The sequence below is a fragment of the Pseudonaja textilis genome, chromosome 3 (genome assembly GCF_049901715.1).
Source record: "Pseudonaja textilis isolate UNSWEBS1 chromosome 3, rPseTex1.2, whole genome shotgun sequence".
Classification (NCBI taxonomy): Eukaryota; Metazoa; Chordata; class Lepidosauria; order Squamata; family Elapidae; genus Pseudonaja; species Pseudonaja textilis.
Window position 1 is genome coordinate 8435438 of NC_141992.1, and position 23583 is coordinate 8459020.

At 41.6% G+C, this 23583-nt stretch overlaps 1 protein-coding gene across 3 annotated transcripts in view; it reads left to right on the forward strand.

Annotated features, from left to right (window-relative positions):
- The window catches only part of NKAIN4 (sodium/potassium transporting ATPase interacting 4), a 354886-nt gene that overhangs the window by 211107 nt on the left and 120196 nt on the right, over positions 1-23583 (forward strand). For 2 of the 3 annotated variants that reach the window (XM_087928897.1, XM_087928899.1), the window contains exon 1: positions 7881-8259. In XM_087928897.1, the coding sequence (XP_087785023.1) occupies positions 8206-8259 (54 nt within the window). In that variant the 5' untranslated portion in view covers positions 7881-8205. Of the gene's footprint in view, positions 1-7880; positions 8260-23583 lie in introns of those variants that run through there. The other variant, XM_087928898.1, reaches the window with a different exon arrangement.

The following is a 23583-nucleotide window of genomic DNA, read 5'->3' on the forward strand; positions in this document are numbered from 1 at the left end:
AACTATAACATTCTGTTGGAAGAAAAATCCGGTCTGGTTCGAAGCCGGGAGAAAGATGCTGAAAATAAAATGGAGACAGCCTGCAGGAAAGGAAGTCTCTGTTTATTTGGTAGCCAGAAACTAGTGACAACAACATGTTTCTCCAGTGGCTGACAAAATTAAGAGTAGGTGGGTTTTTATACAACCTTTGGGGCTTTGTGACTGAGATTCTTATTCCCGTGTAAGAATATGTCCTTTAATATTTTAATGGCTGTTGCTAGGTTTCTATTAGGGTCATTAAGGGGTCATGGCTGGCTCTACAGGGAAGAGGAGAAATACAAATGCTTGAGCTAATCTTGTCAGTTTTGACTTGCCTATTGTTTTGCTTATTTGGAGTCTCTTTGCTTATGAATAGATTGGCCCACTTTTTCTGAATGGGTATAAAATCTCCATTCCTAAAGACCAGTCTTTTCAAGCTTCTGCTTGAGGCTGTGTTTCCTAAGGCAGGAAGACCGAAGTTGCTTTCTGACTTGGTTAAGATTTCTCTCCTTTAGGGGAAATATTCTACACTATAGAAATATTCTTATTAAGAATAAAGAATATTTTAACCTGAGGAAGGGCAGGACTTCCTACAATTCCCTTCCTTTCCCCATAACACATTGTCTGGCGATTCTCAAAAATAAAGTTTTCTCAAAAAAGAGGTGGTGTAGGGTTTCCTGACAAAGCAGGGGGTTGGACTAGGAGACCTCCAAAGTCCCTTCCAACTCCTGTTATTCTATATTGAGATTCTATTATATTCTATGTAATTTCAAGACTTTGGAAGGCATTGAACCAGGACATGTCAGGCTTAATGGATCAGGATCATCCAATAAGTTGCATCACAGATTTATTCAAGTCTATACAGAAGAATCTGGTCAACTAAGGTTCAGCACTAAATTAGTATCAGATAAGGGTCAACGGCAAGGGTCTTCAAACTTGGCAAGTTTAAGATTTGTGGACTTCAACTCCCAGAATTCCTGAGAAAACATGACTGGAGGAGGAATTCTGGGAGTTGAAGTTCACAAGTCTTAAAGCTGTCACGTGTCAACTCATAAAATATTTCTATGGTCTTTTTAGAGTTGCCAACAGAAAGGGAGGGGGGAGCAGTGCATCAGCTTGCAAAACCGAAGGTGCATTCCATAAATAGTTTCCAAAGATAGTAACTAGGTGACTGAAATTTCTGCCATGCAAAATTCTAACTGGAGAACATGATTGATGACTCTTGGCTATGGAGGTATCCCATTGGAGAATATGAATTATGATACATCCAGGTGGGTGAAGGAAAATCAGGGTCAAGGGTGATAATGAATTATGTGACTCAGAGTCGGCTACACCCAGGCAGTGCCGGACCTTTTAACTCCCAACAAATCCTTTTGAAGTTTTAGAAGTTTGGCTCGAGATTCATGATTTAATTGGGGTAACTGCTGGAATCCTGATATCAAGTGGTCAACGGCATTGAGGGGGGGTTGGACTTGGCCCGTTTGTGGCAACATAATGACTTTAAGCTGTTAACTTTCACTTTTTAACTTTCACTTTTTAACTTTGACTGCCTCAATTGATTGGGTGGTTAAACGTGATAGTGGATTATTTGCACATTCAAATTTAGCAAGACTCTGATCATGCCTTACAAGAAAGAGAATTAGCTCGACTAGTTGTGTTTCTTGTCTGGTTTACTTGAAAGGGCTGACAGAACCAGTGAGTTAAAAACATCAGGACATCCTGATCCTGAAGCCAGACATCAGGAAGGACTCCCTGAGTCCATGAACTATGAGCCGGTGGAACAGGCTGCCACATGGAAGGCCTTCCAAAAGAGGCTAGATGTACCTCTTCAGAGATACTTCAGAGCAGGGGTGTGTCCAACCTTGGCCACTTTAAGAACTGTGGACTTCAACTCCCAGAATTCCCCAGCCAGCCATGCCTAATAAAGGGGTCTTAAAGTGACCAAGGTTGGAGGAACCTGCATTAAAAGGAGGTTTAGACTATAGCTGATGGCTTTTAAGATCCTTTCCAAATCTACGACTCTATGATTGCATTCCTTATTAATCCTAAGAATTAAGCCCCTCTGAATGTCTTTAATTAGGAAAAAGAGCTCTAAATCAACAGTCACCAGCTGGTGGTCCGTGGACCACTGGTGGTCTGCAAGAAAATTTTGGTGGTCTGCAGAAAAATTATTTGCATTTTTTATATTGCACTAAACCAGGAGTCCTCAAACTACACCCCTGGGCTGGATACACGCAATTAACATTTGTGTTGCTGCAGAGAGTCTCCCCTCTTCGGGGTCTTTTTGTGCAGGGCAGAGGGGGGGCAGAAATTCTGACATGGGGTTTGCTTCAGCCTCCTGGGGCAAGGCTTTGGGCAAAGGCTGGAGGGAAGGGCTGTTGGTGGCGAAGAGCCGGAGGGCCTCGTTCCAGTGGGACTGCATCATGGCCTGGAACTGGCTGACCATCTCAGCCCGCTGAGCCTCCAGGCCACAGGACCTGGCCTTGCACTCCCGCAGGTCTTGCCTCTGCTTGGAAAGCCTCAGCTCCTAGTCCTCAGTGAGGTGCTTCTGCTGAGCCTCCTTCTCAGTCAGATCCAATTTGAAGTGAGCTGCTTGGCCAACTCTTTCTCCTGAGGGCTGCTTAGCTCCAACAACTGCTTCCTGTTGGGGCCCTAAGGAGCCCGGGTGGGCTGGTGAGGAGTGGCTGGGAGGGGCGAGGAGAGGAGAGGCCAGTGAGGCGCCCCTCAACATGAGTAACATCGAGTTGGCCACGCCCACCCAGTCACATAACCACATAGCCACGCCCACCCACCCAGTCATTAGGCAGATCGTATTAGTGGTCCCTGGGATTTAAAATTATGAATTTAGTGGTCCCTGAGGAGGGGTGGGATTCAACATTTTTAACAACCAGATCTGTGGGCATGGCTTATTTAGTGGGCGTGGCTTGCTGGTCATGTTATTAGCTGGGTGTGGCCAACTCAATATCACTCACATCGAGGCATGCATCTCCTTGCCTGGCTTCTCATGACTGTGGGGATGATGCAACAGTCGTAAGTGTGAAAAATGGTCATAAGTCACTTGTTTCAGTGCCATTGTAACTTTGAATGGTCACTCCACACAAGCAAAGTACCAGCAAAGGAGGGGAAAAAACTCCAGAGAAGTTCCTGAGACAGGAAGTCTAGTCCTGCCAAGAATGTAATAAGGGTTAACGGAGAGGCAGTTTCTGTAAGCAACACCAGAATGTTGCCTTCCTGCCTTCCTTACAGGATTAGGCCAGTCATTTCTTCTAACAACCGGTTCTCCCAACAACTTAGAATGTTAACAACCGGTTCTAGTGAATAGGTGCAAACTGGTAGAATCCCACCCCTGTCCCTGAGGTCCGAAAGATTGGTGACCCCTGCTCTAAATCATAAATACACTTTTTTAAAATTCCTAATTCTTGGAGACAAACCATATGGGGACGGGCATTCCTATCTGCCCTGTTTTTATATTGATTTCGGGTAACATCCTGTTAAAGACTTTCAGGCAGGGCTGCTCTAATTGGGTATTGTTTGGTTCTAATGAATGAAAAGTTTGCACACGTTGATTAGATAGAAATGCAGCCCAAGCTGCTTAAATGCACCAATCGCTCCCTAAAATTGGCTTGCTTTTCTGGTGCAAGTGATTTGAGAAACCTTTTTATCTCAAATGAAAGATACATTGTTATGCTCAGAAGGTTCAACTGGCAGTTCTTAAGCCACAAAGAACACAAAGTGATGGATATGGACAGTTCAGAGAGGATTTCTGATTTAGGTGCATGAATTCTGAGATTAAATCTTTGACATTCACACAGCCAATTCTCTCTCCTTTCCTTCCTCCCTCCTTTCCTCATCAAGATCTTCCTTCCTTCCTTTCTTCTTCAGAATCAACCCTCATTCCTTCCTCCCTCCCTTCCTCATCATCCGTCCTTTCTTTCCTTCCTTTCTTTTTCAAAATCAACGCACACTCCTTCGCCCTTCCCTTCCTCATCAAGATCTTCCTTCCTTCCTTCCTTCCTTCCTTCCTTCCTTCCTTCCTTCCTTCCTTCCTTCCTTCCTTCCTTCCTTCCTTCCTTCTGCAACAATTAGAGGAGTGGAGAACTCTTCTTGCAAAATATTTCTGGACTTTCTCAACTGTGTTAATATCAGATACATAATGTGGGTTCCAGACTGATGAGCTGTATTCGAGTATTGGTCTAGCAAATGTTTTGTACGCTCTAGTTATTAGTGTTATATTACCAGAGAAAAAGCTATGTAGAATTAGGCTAACAACTCTTGATGCCTTTTTGGCTATGTAGTTACAATGGGCTCTAGCACTTAGATTATTAGAGATGAGTATTCCAAGGTCCTTGACAAAGTTTGGATCATCAACAAGGTCTTGACTATTCAGCTTGTATTTTATTTTCTGATTTTTTTTGCCAATATGTAAGACAAAGCATTTATTTGTTGAGATTTGAAGTTGCCATTTGTTTGACTGTTCTGATACATAGTCGAGGCCTTTTTGAAGGGTAGCAGTATTGTCTGTGGTGTTGAATAGCTTTACATCATCAGCAAAGAGGATGCAGTTTCTCTTAATATGATCACAGAGGTCATTTATGTAGAGTTGGTCCTGGAACGCTGCCTTGGGGGACACCACTGTTGACAGTTACAGAATTTAATAGGACACTCCTAATTTTGACCATTTGTTGTCTGTTTGACAGAAATGCTTCTATCCAGTAATGCAGGTGTCCAGAGATACCATAAGATTTAGTTTTAGGAGTAGTTTGTCATGTACTACTGAATCAAAGGCTTTACAGAAGTCTATGTAGACTGCGTCTATTGTTTTGCCCTGATCGAGTTGTGTAGTCCATATATTGTTGGGTATATAATTACAATAACACTACCAGTACCAGTGAATCCATTCCCAGTGTTCACACAGCTCACACACATGGCTGCTTTGTTCAGTTTTGGTTTAACCATTGTGGATTTCAACCCAGGGTTTACCTATGACTGCCTTGTCTGGACCTCACTGTAAAGACCAAACTTTAATCACAAAGATCACAAATTTCAACACCAGCATTGATGATGTTTCCTAGTTGAGTAATGAAATGTCTGCAAGAAAATCACTGAACTCAGAGAGTACCTCTTCCTCCTCTTCCTCCTCTTCTCTTTCCTCCTCCTGCTCCTCCTCCTCTACAACCACCACCACCACCTTGGACTCTCTGCAAACCCCTCTCCCTGCTAGCCCTGACGGTGTTACCTAGTTGGGTAATGAAACGTCTTCAAGAAAACAACATGCTCAGAGAGCACCAAGGGCCCCCACAATCAAATGTTTTATGACCACTTGAAGAAGCTTTAGCCTTCCACAGCCTTCTGTGGGAATAAAGTTTAGGTGGCAAAATAGTTTGCGACTCAAACGTCACACAAGATTGTGGCTGGTGTCCCCCATCCCTTGAACCCAAGCCATACAAGATCCAGCAGTTACCTCTATACAAAAGGATAACCTTGGTTGTGAAACTTTCTGACAGTGAGAACAATCAACCCATGGAACAGAGAGAGGTTGCCTTCAGAAGTTGTGGGAGCTTCATCACTGGAGGCTTTCAAGAAGAAACTGGACTGCCATCTGTCAGAAATGGGGTAAGGTTTCTTTGACATAAGTTCACCACAAATGATAAAAAAAAAACAGTCGTTTTTTGATTACATTTCCAACATTTGCTAGACCTATTTTTAAACATTTTAGCTAATCTAGCAGGTAGTAGATGCCATCTATAAAACATTTTACATAGCAATTCTTTATCAGAAGAAGTCGCCATTGTTAATTTATCATTCCTTTCCCATATATTTTGCTATTTCTCTTTTTGCGCCAAGATACACAGGGGTTTCGAAAAGATGATAGGGAAACATGTAGATTTTTAAACCTGAATTGTTTTTTATTAGCTATAATATCAGAAAAATGTGATAAGAAAAAGCATGTATTTAATATGCAAATGTCTTAACAGCAGCAAGGATTATTTTCGCACAATATTAGAAACAAAGAAAGATATACGGTGAGATGAAAATACTAGACTGGACAGAAATGGGTAGACTGACAATGAAAATGAAACAGGAAGAGGATGTAGAATATTATCAAAGATGGAATTTATTTTACCAATGGTGGGGAAAGAGGGGTGGCGACAGGGGTGGGCTGCTACCACTTTGCCCCATTTCTGGCGAATCCGTAGCTAATTTTATGGCCAATTTGGCAAACCGGCAAATCCCACCCCTGGATGGCTCTGCCCAAACCACCCCTCCCCTTCCAGGAATCCCCACACAGCCGGTTTGGATGTCTAGGTAAGTGCAAGGCCCCAGGGGTGGGATTCATTTTTTTTTACTACTGGTTCTGTGGGCATGGCTTGGTGGGCGTGGCTTGGTGGGCGTGGGAGGAGAAGATACTGCAAAATCTCCCTTCCCTTCCCACCCCACTAACCTGCTTTCCAGCTCCGTTCTCCTGTGCAGGGCAACAAAAGAAGACCCAGCCGATCAGCTGGGACTCAATGGGAGGCAGAGAAGAGATGGGGACGGGGCCAGTCAGAGGTGGGATTGGACGGTTCTCTGAACTACTCCAAATTTCCGCTACCGGTTCTCCAGAACTGGTCAGAACCTGCTGAATACCACCTCTGCAAGACCTGCACAGAGGTCCAGGGTGGGCAAAAAACAGGCTGTCCTGGAGACTCTAGAAGGCCAGAAACAAGCCCGTTTCTGGCCTTCAGAGCAGTGGTGGGATTCAAAATATTTTACTACCAGTTTTGTGGGCGTGGTTTGGTGGGTGTGGCTTGGTGAACATGGCAGGGGAAGGTTACCGCAAAATCTCGATTCCCTCCCCACTCCACTAACCTGCTTTCCAGATCCATTCTCAAATTTCTCAAAATTTCCGCTCCCAGTTCTCCAAAACTGGTCCAAACTTGCTGAATACCACCTCTTCTCCAGAGGGCCTCTGGAACCCAGGGGAGGCCATTTTCATTTTCCTGGAAGCTCAAGGAAAGCCTCCGGAGCCCGGGGAGGGTGAAAATGGCCCCCACCACACCCTGGTGCAGGAGGCCAACTAAGCCACGCCCACCATGGCCACGCCCACCCAGCAAACGGGCAGAGAACCGGTTGCTGATATTTTTGAAGTGGCGATTAAAGTTGCATTGTTAAGCAAATTAAATACCCAGACACCACCACTAAGCGCTAAGAAGTGTATTTAAGAGAAAATCCATAATGGAAACAAAAAAGCAATGGTGTAGTACACTGGAAAGTCTCCTGGTTTTGTGGGCGTGGGAGAGAGGTGGTATTCAGCAGGTTCTGACCAGTTCTCGAGAACCGGTAGCGGAAATTTTGAGTAGTTCGGAGAGCCAAACAATACCACCCTCTGACTGGAGATGTTACAGTATCCTTCCCCTGCCATGCCCACCCAAGCCACGCTCACAGAACCGATAGTAAAAAAAATTTTTAATTCCCATCCCTGGGGCGGGAGTGAGGCAGGATGGACTAGTCCAGGGGTCACCCAACCTTTCGGACCTCAGGGACCACTACATCCATAATTTTAAATCCCGCTGACCACAAATATGACTTTTTTTTTTTTTAAAAAAAAAAAGATAAGTAGTATTTAGTGCAATATAAAAAAAAAGAAATATTTTTTTTTCCTGCGGGACCACCAACTTCTTCTCGCGGTACCCCCCGTGGTTGGTGATCACTGGACTAGATGACCTCCAAGGTGTCCCTTCCAACTCTGTGAATCTGTTCTCTCATGTGGGGAGGCCCACCTGTAGCCGCGTTGCCCTTTTAAGAAGCGCTCGCCCCCCCCCACCCTCGCCCACCTACCCACCCCTCCTTCCTTCCCCTCCCTCTCTCCCCCCCACCCTTCCCTCCCTTTTCATCCGAGGAAGAGTTTGCGAGCGGAGCTCTTTCCCCAAAGCGTCACCAAGCAGCTGTTTCGCGGAGCTCAAGCCCGGGCTGTTTGTTTCCCAGGGAAGACCGCTCGGAAAGGCAAAGGCTGAGCCTCGCTGCGGCCGCTTCTCCGGCTCTTTCCCCCGGTCACTTCTCTCTCTCCCACCCGCCACCAGCCGAGCAAACGCCGGAGCCGAGCGATGGGGGCTTTTGCGGGCGCAGCTTGGTGAAATCCGCGCCCGCAGCCCACGCGGGGATCGGTCCCCCCCTCCATCCCTCCAGGCGGAGGAGGAAAAAGCCAAGATGGGATGTTGCACCGGGCGATGTACTTTGATCTTCCTCTGCACTTTACAGCTGGTAAGCGTGGAGGGGGCTGCGCGTCTTTGGGGGGAGGACTGCCATTTGTCAGGAATGGTGTAGGGTCTTCCGCTTGGACGGGGGGTTGGACTAGATGACCTATATGGTCCCTTCCAACTCTGGTTATCTGTTACATGTTAACCCGATCCTATGGGGCAGTGCGTTCCGCAGGCGCGCGGGACTACAGTTCCCATTCATCACAGATAACAGATCATCAGAGTTGGAAGGGACTTTGTAGGTCATCTAGTCCAACCCGCCGCCCAAGCGGCGAGACCCTACAACCATTTCAACCTTTCGGCGCCTGGGATTCGAACTCCCCGCCTCCGCCGCCTCCGGGAAGGGCTGTCTTGTGAGGTTGGCGAGGCTTTCCCGAGCCGCCTCTTGTCACCCCAGTTGTGCCCTCCGGGAGTCTTTCGCGGTTTTGGAGTTCACACGACATCCCGAAAGGGGCTAGTCGAGTGCAATTCGCCCTCGGTCCGTCCTGAAACGAGTCTCGGGAGGGGGGTGTGTGTGTGGAGGGAGGCTGGGTTTTCGCATCGCGCGTGAATTCTCTCCCCTCCCGACTAATCGCGCTTAATATGAAGCTGAAGTTGAGCGGATCGTGTGAACGCGGCCGGTTTGGTCCTTCGGGAAGCGCGCGGTGCGAATGGGAGCGCTCAAAGGGCGGGACTTTTGACTTCTGCCCTGCTGAGTTTGGGGAGCCTTAGAGGACCCCCCCCCACAAAAACAGAGGTAACACATAACAGAATATCAGAGCTGGAAGGGACCTTGCAGAGGTCATCTAGTCCAACCCCCTCCCCTAAGCAGGAGACCTTGCACCATTTCTGACAGATGGGCGTCCAATCTCTTCTTGAAAGTCTCAAGTGATGGCGCTCCCACAACTTCCGAGGGCAACTTCTGTTCCATGGGCTGGTCGAACTGTTCTATTGTTCCATCCACACACCTTTAGGATGTCCCCAAAGGTGCTTTTTCAAGAGGCAACTGGGCTTTCTTGTTTTGTTTTTCTTTTGAAAAGAAGCTTCTTGGATGAGAAGCGAAATGTCTTCCAAAAGGATTTTTTTTTTAAAAAAAGAACCAGAAAGTCCAGTTGCCTCCTGACAAAAAAAAACAAAACAAAAAAGGCACCTTTGGGACAGCAACCACGACCTGGATGACCAAGGATCTCTACACATTTTGGATGCATCAATCCTCATTTTTATTTTTAAACCTGACCTCTCCCTGAGACTTGGGATGGGATGGGATGTCTCACCTTTTCTCTCTACTCTGTCAGTGAAAGATTAAAACCAAAACGAACCAACTTCCTTAACTCCTAAACATTGGCTTGCTCATCCAAAAGTGATCCAAAAAAACCCCAAAACCCACAAACCTTTGAGGATTATCTTTAGGAAAAAAACAATGCTAGCGTTCCAATTTAGCTAGAGGAAACAGATGGAAATCAAATTGATTGTACTGTTTGCCAGCTGTGTGTTTTTCTTTGGGGGGTGGGTGGAAGAAAACCACTATGGAAGTGAACTGTGGAATAGTCATCCACCCACAGACTGGGAGTGCACCAAACTTGGGGTACACAGGTTTGCCTTGGAAAGCAGTTGCCTGATTAAGAAATGTTCCCAGTGGAATTGTTTTTTTAAGGGCTTTCAAACAATAGATAATCTTCAACTTACATCCGTTCATTTAGCGACGGTTACAACAGCACTGAAAAAAACCGACTTATGACCGTTTCTCACACTTACGACCGTTACGGAACTCCTACGGTCACACAAACAAAATTCAGACCCTTGGCAGCTGGCTTGGCAGCTGTCTCAAAATTATGACGGTGGCAGTGTCCCTTTTGTGACCTTCTAACAAGCGAAGTCCAGGGGGGAATTTACCTTAACAACCGTGTCACTAACTTAGCAATGACAGCGATTCGCTTAACAACCAGTGGCAAGAAGAGGTCGTAAAATGGGGCAAAACTCACTTCACAACTGCCTTGCTTAGCAACAGAAATTGGGCAGCTGAATGGGGGGGTCGTAAAGTATTTTGAGGTCCCTTTTCCAGATCAGCAAAATAGTTAACCTCAAAGCACGTTCCTTGCATTGGCCACTCTTTTTCCAGTTTATTTTGTTAAGGTTGGAACGGAGAGATTTCTTAACAATGGATGCAAATCCATAGTTCGTCCAGGATGGATTGAAAAAGGAGATTGTAGCTGGCAAACAAACATGGTGTGTTTATACGTCTCCCACGCAATTTAGTGTGGACTTAGCTCCGGTCAATCATTGTTCTCTTTGCCAAGCGAAGGCCAGTTCTATAATTCTGCCATCGCGGTTTCCGTTCGTTTGTCTTTCCTGCCTAATTAATTAATTTTTTAAATTAAAAAAAAATCTTTGCATGAATAGAAAAAAACAACAACAACCCCTCACTCTTACCAGTAGCTTTCATAACACCCTTTGGAAACTTTCAAAGAGGGTTCAACTTCTCCTTAGATTCCAGCGTGCCAAAATATTCCAGCCACCTTTTCATTCGGGCTCATTTTGCATTCGCCTCCAGTAGCTCCAAGAAGGATAATTTGGACTGTCCATTGTTAGGGAAAACCTTTTGTGCTTCTGGTGCAAATCCGAATGCAAAGCAATTGGTTGTGGGCAAATTAATACTCTGCCTTCAAAGAAAGCTAAGCAAGTAAATGCACACAGCCAAACAAAGGACACAAAAGTTGCCAAATTTGTTCCCCAAACCTTTTTTATTTATTTTTTTACAAATACATAGAGCCAACCAAATTATTGCTTACTTTTTTTCCCCTACCTATCTTATTGTTATTACATATATGGGCATATTTTGGAAGCGTTTAAAGGTTTTTTCAAAAGAAAACCTCTCTCTCTTTCTCTCTTTTCTTCCTTTTTCTCTTTTTCTTTCTCTCCTCTTGCTTTCCCTCTCCTTTCTCTCTGTTTTTTTTCTCCCTCTCTTCTGTCTTTCCATCTCTGTCTTTTTCTATTTCTCTTCTCTTTGCCCTCTCATCCTCTCTTCCTCCCCTACTCTTTCTCTCTCTTTTAATTTCTTTCTCTCTCTCTTTCTCCCTTTCTCTCTCTTTCTCTGTCTCCTCTCTGCTCTCACTTTCTCTCTCTCTCTCTCTGTTTCTTCCTTCCTCATCTCTTTCTTTCCCAATTTCTCTTTCTCTCTCTCTCTCTCACCCCCATGCTCAGGGAGGGGCAAGAACTATGAATCTGTTCCCCTTTTGTCTTGGAAAAGGACTGGCTTAGTTATTCAGCTGGATTGGATTTTTTTTTTTTAAAAAAAAATTCTTTGGGATTTTGTGTTTTCAAACGGGGCGGTTCTTTTTTCTGTCAATGCTCTGTGAACTGTTGGACTTTCATTTGCCTTCCCAGGAATAGCTAAAATGGGATTTTGCCAAGGGTCATAATTTATCCTGAGTAACGTATAAAACTCCATTGAGTGTGTTAATTTTTTTTAAATTTTTTTTTTTGCTGCTAGATTGTACAGCGTGCGCTTGGCCAAAAACTCGGCCAGCTAGAAACAAACAACTTAAACACACACACCCAGAAGGACACACACACACACACACACACATACAAAACACACGCAGGCACATACACAACATTCCGGATTGGAAATGCAGGGCAGTGGATGCTTGTCTGAAGAGGGTCTGGAATTGGCAGATTTCTGCAAAAAAAATGTAGCGGGGAGGAAAGGATTTTCTCTCCCTTTAAGTGTTCTTCCTACTTGGTGATCAGGGGGGAACAAAGATTTGGCTGTTTTTCAATGGTAGTTGAGTCTGGTGGCCAGAGGGTCTCTCTTGTTTCTTTCCATTTCTGGTGGGAATCAGGATCTTTCCCTCCTTAAAAGGGCAATGCCTGCTCTCCTTTCTCTGGGAAATCTCTCCTCCTCGCAAGCAAAAACTGGGGGGCGGGGGAATGAGGTGGGGGGAAAAAATATTAAAATCTGATGTTGGGTTTTGCTGATTAGACAGATTATTAGAACTAAGGAGAAATTTCCTGACAGAGCAATTAATCTGTGGGATGACTTGCCTCCAGAAATTGTGGGTGTTCCAACACTGGAAGCTTTAAAAAAGATGTTGGATAACCATTTGTCTGAAGTGGTGTAGGGTTTCCTGCCTAGGCAGGGGGTTGGACTAGAAGACCTCCAAGGTCCCTTCCAATTCTTCTATTCTATTCTATTCTATTCTATTCTATTCTATTCTATTCTATCCTCTTATTCTGTTCTGTTCTATTCTATTCTATTCTATTCCCTATCCTAATTCTTATTCGATTCTATCCTATCCTATCCTATCCTATCCTATCCTATCCTATCCTATGTTTATTCTATCCTATCCTATCCTATGTTTATCCTATCCTTTCCTATCCTATCCTATCCTATCCTATCCTATCCTATCCTATCCTATCCTATCCTATTGTATTCTACTCTAGATTTGTGGTTATAGAAACGGCTGGTGTACAAGCTAGTCCTCAACATACGACCACAACAGAGCCCCAAGTTTATGTTGCTAAGTGAGACTTTTGTTGAGTGAGTTTCACCCCGTCTTACGACCCTTCTTGCCAGAGATGTGTAGTTGAAGTCACTGCTGTTGTTAGGTTAGTAACATGGTTGTTAAGTGAATCTGGCTTCCCCATGGGCTCTGCTTGTCAAAAGGTCACGAAAGGGACACTGCCACCACCATAAATATGAGTTGGTGGCCAAATGTCCGAGTTTTGATCACGTGACCGTGGGGAAGGCTGCAACAGTTGTAAGTGTGAAAAATGGTCATAAGTCACTTTTTCCAGTGCCATTGTAGCTTTGAACAGTCATTCAATGAATGGTTGTAAGTTAGGGACTGCATGTAGAAGAAAAAGTCCCAATTGCTTTTTTCCATCAATTGAAGCTTAATAGTATAACATTTGAAGATAACAGCCACTGAAATACAGATAACCTCAACGTATCGGTTTAATTTTGTTGTATAAGAGGAGAAGGAAGGCAGATAAAGAACATTATTGGGCATTACCTGGCCTTATTGTACCCTATGACTATCATTAAGTGTTGTACCTGATGATTCTTGGCTCTTGATGAATGTATCTTTACTTTTATGTACACTGAGAGCATTTGCACCAAGACAAATTCCTTCTGTGTCCAGTCACACTTGGCCAATAAAGGATTCTATTCTATTCTATTCTATTCTATTCTATTCTATTCTATTCTATTCTTCCTAATTCTAATTCTATTCTTATTGTACCCTGTGACTATCATTAAGTGTTGTACCTTATGATTCTTGGCTCTTGAGAATATCTTTTCTTTTATGTACACTGAGAGTGTTTGCACCGAGGCAAATTCCTTGTGTGTCCAATCACACTTGGCCAATAAAGTATTCTAATTCTTATTCTATGCTATGCTATGCTATGCTATGCTATGCTATGCTATGCTATGCTATTCTGTGCCATTCTGTGCTATTCTGTATTATTCTATTCTGTGCTATTCTATTCTGTGCTATTCTATTCTGTGCTATTTTATTCTATGTTATTATATTCTGTGCTATTCTGTGCCATTCTGTGCTATTCTGTACTATTCTATTCTGTGGTATTCTATTCTGTGCTATTTTATTCTGTGCTATTTTATTCTGTGCTATTCTATTCTGTGCTATTCTATTCTGTACTATTCTATTCTGTGCTATTCTAGTCTGTGCTATTCTATTCTGTGCTATTTTATTCTGTGCTATTCTATTCTGTACTATTCTATTCTGTGCTATTCTATTCTGTGCTATTCTATTCTATTCTGTGCTATTCTAGTCTGTGCTATTTTGTGCTATTCTGTGCTATTTTATTCTGTTCTATTTTGTTCTGTTCTATTCTATTCTATTCTATTCTATTCTATTCTATTCTATTCTATTCTATTCTATTCTATTCTATTCTGTTCTGTTTTATTCTATTCTATTCGGCTTTAGAGATTTGCTATGAACCACAAAATGCTACAAAAAATCTAATATAAATTAGGAAATAGCCATCACCTTACAGGTCAAACCGTACAATAATTTTATATACTTGTGCAGTCACTAAATGAACTACTAAGGCCGGGGTGCTGTATTGGTTAGAATGCTACTTCTGCTGACTGCCAGCAGTTGGGCAGTTCGATCCTGGCCGGCTCAAGGTTGATTCAGCCTTCCGACCTTCTGAGGTCACTAAAATAATGACCCAGATGGTTGTGGGCAAGAGGTCGACTCTGTAAACTGCTTAGAGAGGGCTGGAAAGCACCGTCAAGCGGTATATAAGTCTTAAGTGCTGTTGCTATGGTTATTGTAAGTTGAGGATTAGCTGTAACTTCAAAAGTGGAGCCTTTAAGGAAGGATGTAAGGGACTTTTTACCTGCGTAGAAAATTTGAGGAAAAGGAAGAATTATACACCATACAAAAGTGGGAGGAAGGGAAAGAGGTTACAAGTACTGTCCTAATCCAGTGATGGCTAACCTTTTCGGCACAAAGTGCTCAAAGCACATGCGGACTCATCCCCAAAATGCAATGTGTTCACGCCACGCATGCACCCTACCACTCCCACGCATCTGTGTGCCAACATCCCATGCCCCCACGCATGTGTGCGTGACCCCTATGCATGAACCCAACCCCCATGCATGCCTGCCCCACCCCACCGTGTGCACCCCGCCCCTGCCCCCCACGCATGCACGGCAGAGACCCAAAGACCAGCTGGAGGGAGGGAGGTGCGCACGCAGAGCTGAGCTAGGACAAGCGGCATGCGTGGCATAGGTTCACCATCACGGTCCTAATCCATATTTTGCCCAAGTCTGCTTTGCTGAATAAACTACAATGGGATGAGTTTATGTAAATAAACATACTAAGCCTTTAAAAAAAATGGCTTTATCCAAATTTAAAACCAGAGTGTTGGAAATGCAAAAAGAAACATGGTGCATTCTTTCACATGTGGTGGACTTGTCCAAAAGTGAAAGAATTCTCAAATATGATACAGATCTGGCTACAGGAAATAACAAGTCTAAAGATAGTACCCAAACCTGAAATGTTTTTATTAGTGATAACCAAAGGAGAATATACGAAAGAGAATCAATGTCTAATGATACACATCTTAACAGCGGCTAGGATACTATATGCTCAAACTTGGAAATTAGATAGTGTACCCACAGATGACATGATTATAAAAAAAAGCAATGGATTGCATAGAAATGAACAAATTAACAATGGAATTGCAGGAGAGGGAAGATAAAGAATTCCATATGGCCTGGAAAAAAACGGTATCTCTGGTTAGAAAATAGAAAGAAAATATAATACAAAAGTAGAAGTTTTAAAGTGTAATTGTAAATATGTGTGTGTGTATGTATAGGAGAATGGTATAACTGACGTCACAAATAAGTGCAAAAAATGTATATAGAACTTGTTTTTTTAAAGGTGAAAATTTAATAAACTTTATTTTTTAAAAAATATATATATAAAAACCCCTCAAAATCCCCAATGACTGAGTGGATTCCAGTCAAAATCAAACTAATCCTATCCTGGCTTGATGTCAGGCATCGAACATAGCTGGTAGAGCGGTGTGTTTGCTTAGCCAAATGAATTTTATTAAAAGAATTTTATTAAAAGAAACAACTAACAGCCGTTCACTCCAGAATAACTAAGGATCCCTCTATATTTCCCATTGTAAGAAATGAGGCTTGAACTGTTTCAAAAAAAAAGAAAGAAAGAAAGAAAGAAAAAGAAGAGAAAGCCGGGGCCATGGCATTGTTTCTTATTATACTTGCTCTTTGTCCCCCTAATGGCTATAACTCCATCATTTGATTTAGTGCTCTGAGGTAATTTTTTTTCTCCTTTCTCAATCCCCCAGTAATTGTTATAGCAGGTTGTGTGTGTGGGAGGGTTTTCTTTTTTTGACAAGCATGAGAGGTCCTTGGTATCCATGATACTAGACAAAGAACCTCAGGAATGCTTTTTCTTTTAAAAAAAAATGAAAAAAAGGAAAAAATGTCTATGTGTATTGGAGTCAGACGAATCCTTTTGAAACACGACTCTGCTTCTCTTTCTGAACCTGCCATCGGTGTAGAAATTTGCCCCAATGCTTTTCTTAATGGGGGGGAAAATACACCCCAAAGACTCTGTAGAAAGAGTGCAGAGAAGAACAATAAAGATGATTAGGGGACTGGAGGCTAAAATATATGTTTTTTAAAAAAAAACAGTTTATGGATATGTCTTGTCTAGTGAAAAGAAGGGCTAGAATAGAATAGAATTCTTTATTGGCCATGTGTGGTTGGATCCACAAAGAATTTGTCTTGGTGCAAATGCTCTCATTATACATAAAAGAAAAGATACATTCGTCAAGAGTCAAGAATCATCAGGTACAATACTTAATGATAGACATAGGATACAAATCAGCAATCAAATCATGCTAGGAAACAGTCCATATAAAACATAAAAGTAGGACTAGAGGTGACATGATAGCAGTCTTCCAATATTTGAGGGGCCGCCATAAAGAAGAAGACTCAACCTATTTTCCAAAGCCCCTGAGGGCAGGACAAGAAGGAAGGATGGAAACTGATCAAGGAGAGAAGCAACCTAGAACTAAGGAGAAATTTCCTGATAATTAGAACAGTCCAGACTTCCGGTGGCAAGGCAAGGACGAACAGAGGTGCAGAAGCCCATCTGTGGTTTCAGTTAATCTCTTTTTGCGGTTGGCACGATCCTTTGAGGGTGCACGAGTCCCGGAGAGATTCGTGCCAGCGTGGGGGAGACTCGGATTGCGGTGTGGGGAAGGCACCCCCCCCCTGCAGTGAAGAGGAGCCCTCCAGAGCCCAACGAGCAAGAAACAGCCCCCTATCAATGGCGGCTCCGAACTCCGGACTGCCACCGATTTAAAGAAGTGAGTGAGTGACAGTTTGTGAGATCATTGGGGAAGAGTGTGGCAGAGAAATTTGTTTGTATCTTATGTGCAGTAGAATCCAGCCTAACCAAATTAAATACAGATGAAGCTGATAAAATAAGACACCAAGTTACCAACATCCTATGCACAAGCAAAAGCAACTTGCAGAAAGAAGAAATTAAAGCGCTACAAACCCTGAAAAGATATAACAGCATAATCATACTCCCAGCAGACAAAGGGAATGCCACAGTAGTAATGGACAGAAAGGACTACGAAATAAAATTGACAGACCTACTCCAAGACTCCACAAACAAACCCATAAACACAGACCCAACCACATACCTGGAAAAATTAACCAAGAAGAAAATTATAACCAACCACATGAGCAAAGAGATCCAACAGACAATCATCCCAAGAGAAAAATCTTCCAGATGCCCCAAGCTATATGGCCTCCCAAAACTACACAAAGAAGGCATATCTCTCAGACCCATAGTCAGCTCCAGAGGAGCACCACTACAAAACCTAGCCAAATACTTAGCAAAACAGCTACAGCCCCATGCTGAAACAGCAGCTTCACATGTACAAAACTCATACCACTTCTTGGAAATGATCAAAGATCTACATGTGGAGCAAGAAGGTCTGCTTGTAAGTTTCGACGTGGTTTCATTATTCACTCAAGTCCCGATAAAAGAGACCCTTGAAATCATCAAAAATAAATACCAACCAGCCAAACACCTCATGGAACTAACAGAACACTGCTTAACCAACACATATTTCATATACAAAGGACAAAGATACAAACAAATTGAAGGAGCCCCTATGGGATCACCACTGTCACCCGTCATTGCAAACCTGTTCATGGAAGAATTTGAATCCAGAGCCCTGGCCAATGCCATCCACAAACCCAAACTATGGTTAAGATACATCGATGACACATTTGTGAGTTGGCCCCATGGAAAAGAAAACCTAAACAATTTCCTAACACACCTAAACAACACACACCCCAAAATCAAGTTCACCATGGAAACAGAAACAAACAAACAACTACCATTCCTAGATGTACTAATCTACAAAAAAACAGATGGCACACTAGGACACAACTTATATCAGAAGAAAACACACACTAACTGCTACCTCAACGCCCAATCCCACCACCACCCAGCACAGATAAACTCCATGGCTAAAACACTAATTACTAGAACCAAACACCTGGCAGACAAGACACACATTAAGACTGAACTATGCACCCTGACTAAGGTACTGATAGCCAACGGCTTCCACAAAAGCAAAATTACTGGCTTGATCCACAAAAACACACTGAGACATAATAGAGACCCAGAAGATGAACAGACTTATGGAACAGCTGTCCTGCCCTACATAAGAGGTACTACAGACAAAATTAGTAAGATACTGCACAGACATCACATCAAGACTGCCTTCAAAACAGACAGAAAAATAGCAGCCATCCTTAGACACCCCAAAGATAAAACTGACCTGGAAAACCAAGGCATATATGAAGTCCCCTGTGCATCATGCCTGGCCACATACATTGGACAGACCAATAGAAGAATAAGTACCCTCCTGGATGATGAACACAAAATGCAGTCAAAAAGCTGGAACACACTTCCTCACTAGTCCAACACATGGAAGCCACAAGTCATAGCATCAACTTCAATGGCACCAAAACCCTAGCCACTATAGAAAACCCCAGCCACAGAATCATCAGAGAAGCCATAGAGATTGAAAAAAGACCAGAAAGCATGAATAGAAGAGATGATTCCACCAGACTGTCAATCATTTGGAAGCCTGCACTCACAAACAAAAAAATCTCCACACCACAAGCCAGGCAAACACCTGGGCACAGACAGATCCCCCCTGATACCTCCAGCTCAAACACACCCCAACCAGGCACCCAGACGAAACCTAGCTTCCTAACTAATGATAGCCGTCCATTTACCCGGAGCCAAGCTGCACTAAAGGCCTCCAATAAAGTAACACAATGTTGCCAGCCAATCAAGAGACAAAAAGAGCCAAAAACAGACAGGAGATATTAGAAACACCAATCAAGCAGAACACAGCAAACTCCAAGACCAATAAACACAGACCAAGACTCCCAACCAATCAGGGTGAAGAAAAAACCATTCTGGCACAGCAATAGGCTGCCCCAAATTTAAATCTGAAACCACTATAAAAGCCTGACTCACAGATGAACACTATACAGAAGCCTGATGATGGCAGATGAGATTCTGCTGAAACGTCACTACAACTTTAAAAGCACAACTACTATGACGTGGGAAAATACCCGAGCAAAGCCGAATGCCATACATGTAAGTACCTGCGAAAACTTAAGAAAACAAATATATATGTATATGTATATATATGTATATGTATATGTATATGTATATGTATATATATATGAAATTATGTATAGAGGCTGAGGTCTATACCTTACAAAATTATATATGTGATTTAGAATTTGGATTTAAAATAATACAGTGATAATATTTTTATATATAAGTACTTATACTCCAGTAACAAGTTAAGAGCACAGCTATCCAGCAGATAGATAGATTAAGTAATTAGATTCCGGTCAATCCTAATACAGAGATTCTATCACTGAATGTTAATTTGGGATAATATAATTAATATAGTACAACAACAGAAACAAATCTTAAAAGAAATGACTTCCACAACTACTACAGCTCTGAAAACTGGAAGAAAGGTCACCCCGACATTAACAACTACATCAGCAACAGCTTCGCCCATGGCACAAAAAACCATAGAAGAAACATAACCAGTGGAGAAACAAGCTAACATCTCGAATGCCAACATCCAATCAATTTTGCTGACTTTACAGGAATCAATGACGAAGCTGCAAGAAACAATGATGAAAAACCAGAATGAGATGAGAGCAGATATCAATGAACTAAAAGAGGAGATGGGGAAATTAAAAGCAGAAATGAAAGTGGATATCTCCAAAGTAGAGGACAAAGTTGGATTATTACAGCAGGCCTTGGAGAAAAATGAAGCAACAATAAAAGAGGTAGAGAAAAGGACTGAATGAACCAAAAGGAAATTAGAAAGGGTAGATGAAGAATTAAAGAATGTGAGTAAAGAAATGGAGGACTCACTGGTCTACCTAGAGATGGACAAGGCTACTACATACTTGAGATTCCAAAATGTAGTGGAATCCAAAGAAGAAGACCTGGAACAACTAATGGTGGGAATACTGGCTGGACTATTGGAAAAGGATAAAGTTGACATCTTAAGGGAGTTTGATGAAGTTTACAGGATTAGCACTAATTATGCAAGATGCCACAAATGCCTAAGAGAAGTCCATATATAATTTGCAAGAAGGAGTGTCCGCGATATCATATATAGGATGTCAAGAGATGAAACAATCACGTATAAAGGTAAAGAAGTCTTGATTCTCAAACAAATACCAAGAAGAGTAAGAGAACAAAGACGAGACTACAAGTTCTAAGCAGCTTTCCGAAATCAGAAAATAATCGTATTTAAATGGCTAATCCCAGAGGGGATATTAGTTTTTTGAAATGAAAGGAAAATTAAAATAGACTCCATGGAAAAGGCCCAGGAATTTTATGAGTTATTGGTAGGACCGGAAGACCAGAGCAGTAAGGAGGAACTGGAAACAAACTCCCAGGAAGGTCAAAGCTATCATAAGAACAGAGATGGAACTTTAGGAAATCAAGGAAATACTCATCTACATCAGGAGAGAGAAGAAAGTAGGACACATCTTCAGCCGGAGCCATTACAAGACAAACAGCAAAACAGAATTAATTAAATGGAAGAAGAAAAGAAACTACTATCAATTAATATAAATGGTTTAAACTCGATGATAAAAAGGAAAAGGATAATAGCTAAACTAATCAAACAAAATGCTGATATAATATGCCTACAAGAAACTCGTATAAAGAAAACAGATGAAAAATACCTAGAATGTCCAAAATTAGGGAAGCTATTTACCACACCAGCATACATGGGGAAAAAGAAAGGGATTGCAGTATACATTAAAGAGGATTTGAAAGCAGATTTAATATGGTCAGATTCTGAGCGAAGAACTCTGGTTTTGCAGATATGGATTAATGCCATCCCAATTCTCTTAGTGGTAATCTACGCCCCGAACGGAGATCAAAAAGAGTTTTTTAGGCATCTTTATGGAAAAATAGTAGGATTGGAAACGAGAAATATTTGTATCATAGGAGACTTTAATTCTGTTACTGATTATCAAAAAGACCACAGTAATGGGGGGAAGAACAAAGGGGGGAAAAGAGAGCTTCCCAAGCTATGTATGGAAATGATGAAGGAGTTAAATTTGATTGATATATGGAGAAGATTACATCCCGAGAAAAAACAATTTACATTCTATTCAAATCCTCACCAAATATGGACACGAATTGATATGGCATGGATGAATGGGGAAATAGCAAATGAGATAAAAGGGATTGAAATTTTACCTAATGAATGGGCAGATCACAATCCAATTCAGATAATGTGGAAGGGTAGGGAAAAACCCAAGAAAAGATGGATGGTAAATACTCAGTTAATAAGAGAAAAAGAATACACCAACAAACTCAAGGAGGAATTAAATTATTTCTTAAAGGAAAATGATAATGGAGCAACTATGAAACAAAACATTTGGGATACAATGAAGGCAGTAATAAGAGGTATAACAATCTCTTATAACGCCAAGAGGAATAAGGAAAAATATGCCCAGCAAAACAAATTATGACAAAAAATTAAGGGATTAGAAACTCAATTACGGAGTACCCCAAAGGATTCAAAATTGCAAAATCAGATAATAATAACTAAACATAAATTGAATTTAATTGAACAAGAGAGAATGATTATAAATTTGAATACAACTAGACAAACTTATTTTGAGCATGCTAATAAGCCAGGGAGATGGCTATCATATAGACTTAAAAAAAGGAAAGAAAAGAGATTGATATACCAGCTAATAGAAGGAAAGGGGGATATACAACAGGAGATAGAACAGAAAAAAGAAATTGCCCATAAGTATTTTGAAGAGTTATATAAAAAGGAAGAAGTTAACGAAGATAGAATAAGAAACTATTTAGATGAAGTGAAGGATAAAGCAATTGGGGAAGAAATGGAAGAATTATTAAACAAAGACATTACTTGGTTTGAATTGAAATCAGCAATAGAGAAGAAAAACAATAAATCCCTGGGACCAGATGGGATTCCAGGGGAGCTGTACAAGGTAATAGCAGAACAAATAGGACCTCTTATGTTGGAAGTTTTTAATGACGTCTTATTGGCAGCCAGGATGCCGGACTCATGGAGGGGGGCATTGATTTCGCTGATCCCGAAGGAGGATTCGGATCCCCGATATATACATAATTATAGGCCGATTTCACTGTTAAATACTGATTACAAAATATTCACTTCTATTATAGCAAGTAGACTAAAAAGAATGTTAAATGAGCATATATATTATGATCAAAATGGATTTCTCCCGACCAGACAAATCAGGAACAACTTAAGAATAGTACTAGATGTCATAGAATTTTATGAAGCCCACCCCGAAAAACAAATTGCACTTATGTTTTTAGATGCAGTGAAAGCCTTCGATAATTTAAATTGGCAATTTTTAATCCCAAAAATTTATAATATGAATTTAGGCACCAAATTTGAAAATATTATAACAACCATTTATGATACACAACAGGCTAATATTATAATAAACGGGGAATATACCCGCCCAATAAAAATAGAAAAAGGAGTCAGACAGGGCTGCCCACTCTCACCTCTGCTCTTCATATTATCATTAGAAGCATTACTAATGCGAATTAGACAGAACCCAGACATAAAAGGATTAAAGGTTAAGAAAGAATATAAGTTGCAAGCGTTTGTGGATGGTATGATTTTTTTCATTGAGGAACCAATAGAAAGAGGACAAAAACTGATGAATGAATTAGAAAAATTTGGAGCAGTAGCAGGACTTAAAATTAATAGGAAGAAAACAAAATTAATGACTAAAAATTTAACAGAAAAACAGAAAATAGAACTAGAAGAAGTTATGGGAATACAAGTGATAAAGAAAGTTAAATACTTAGGAATATGGTTGACAGCACACTGTAAGACACTTAAGGAAAATAATTATGATAAGTTGATGCAACAGGTAAAGAAGGATTTAGAAACATGGGGCAGGCTGCAACTTTCATTATTAGGCAGGATCGTTGCTATTAAAATGAATATTCTTCCAAAATTCCTATATATATTTCAGACGATCCCAATCAAAGTACACAATTTTTTTTGTTGAAGAGCTTAATAAAATAACTGTAAAATTTATCTGGCAAGGGAAAAAACCTAGAATAAATTTAAAGGCAATGCAGGATATGAAGAGCAGGGGAGGGCTGGCACTTCCAAATTGGAATTCTTCTGCAATCCTGCACTTTCCCTATGTCTCCAACAGCTGACGCATGGC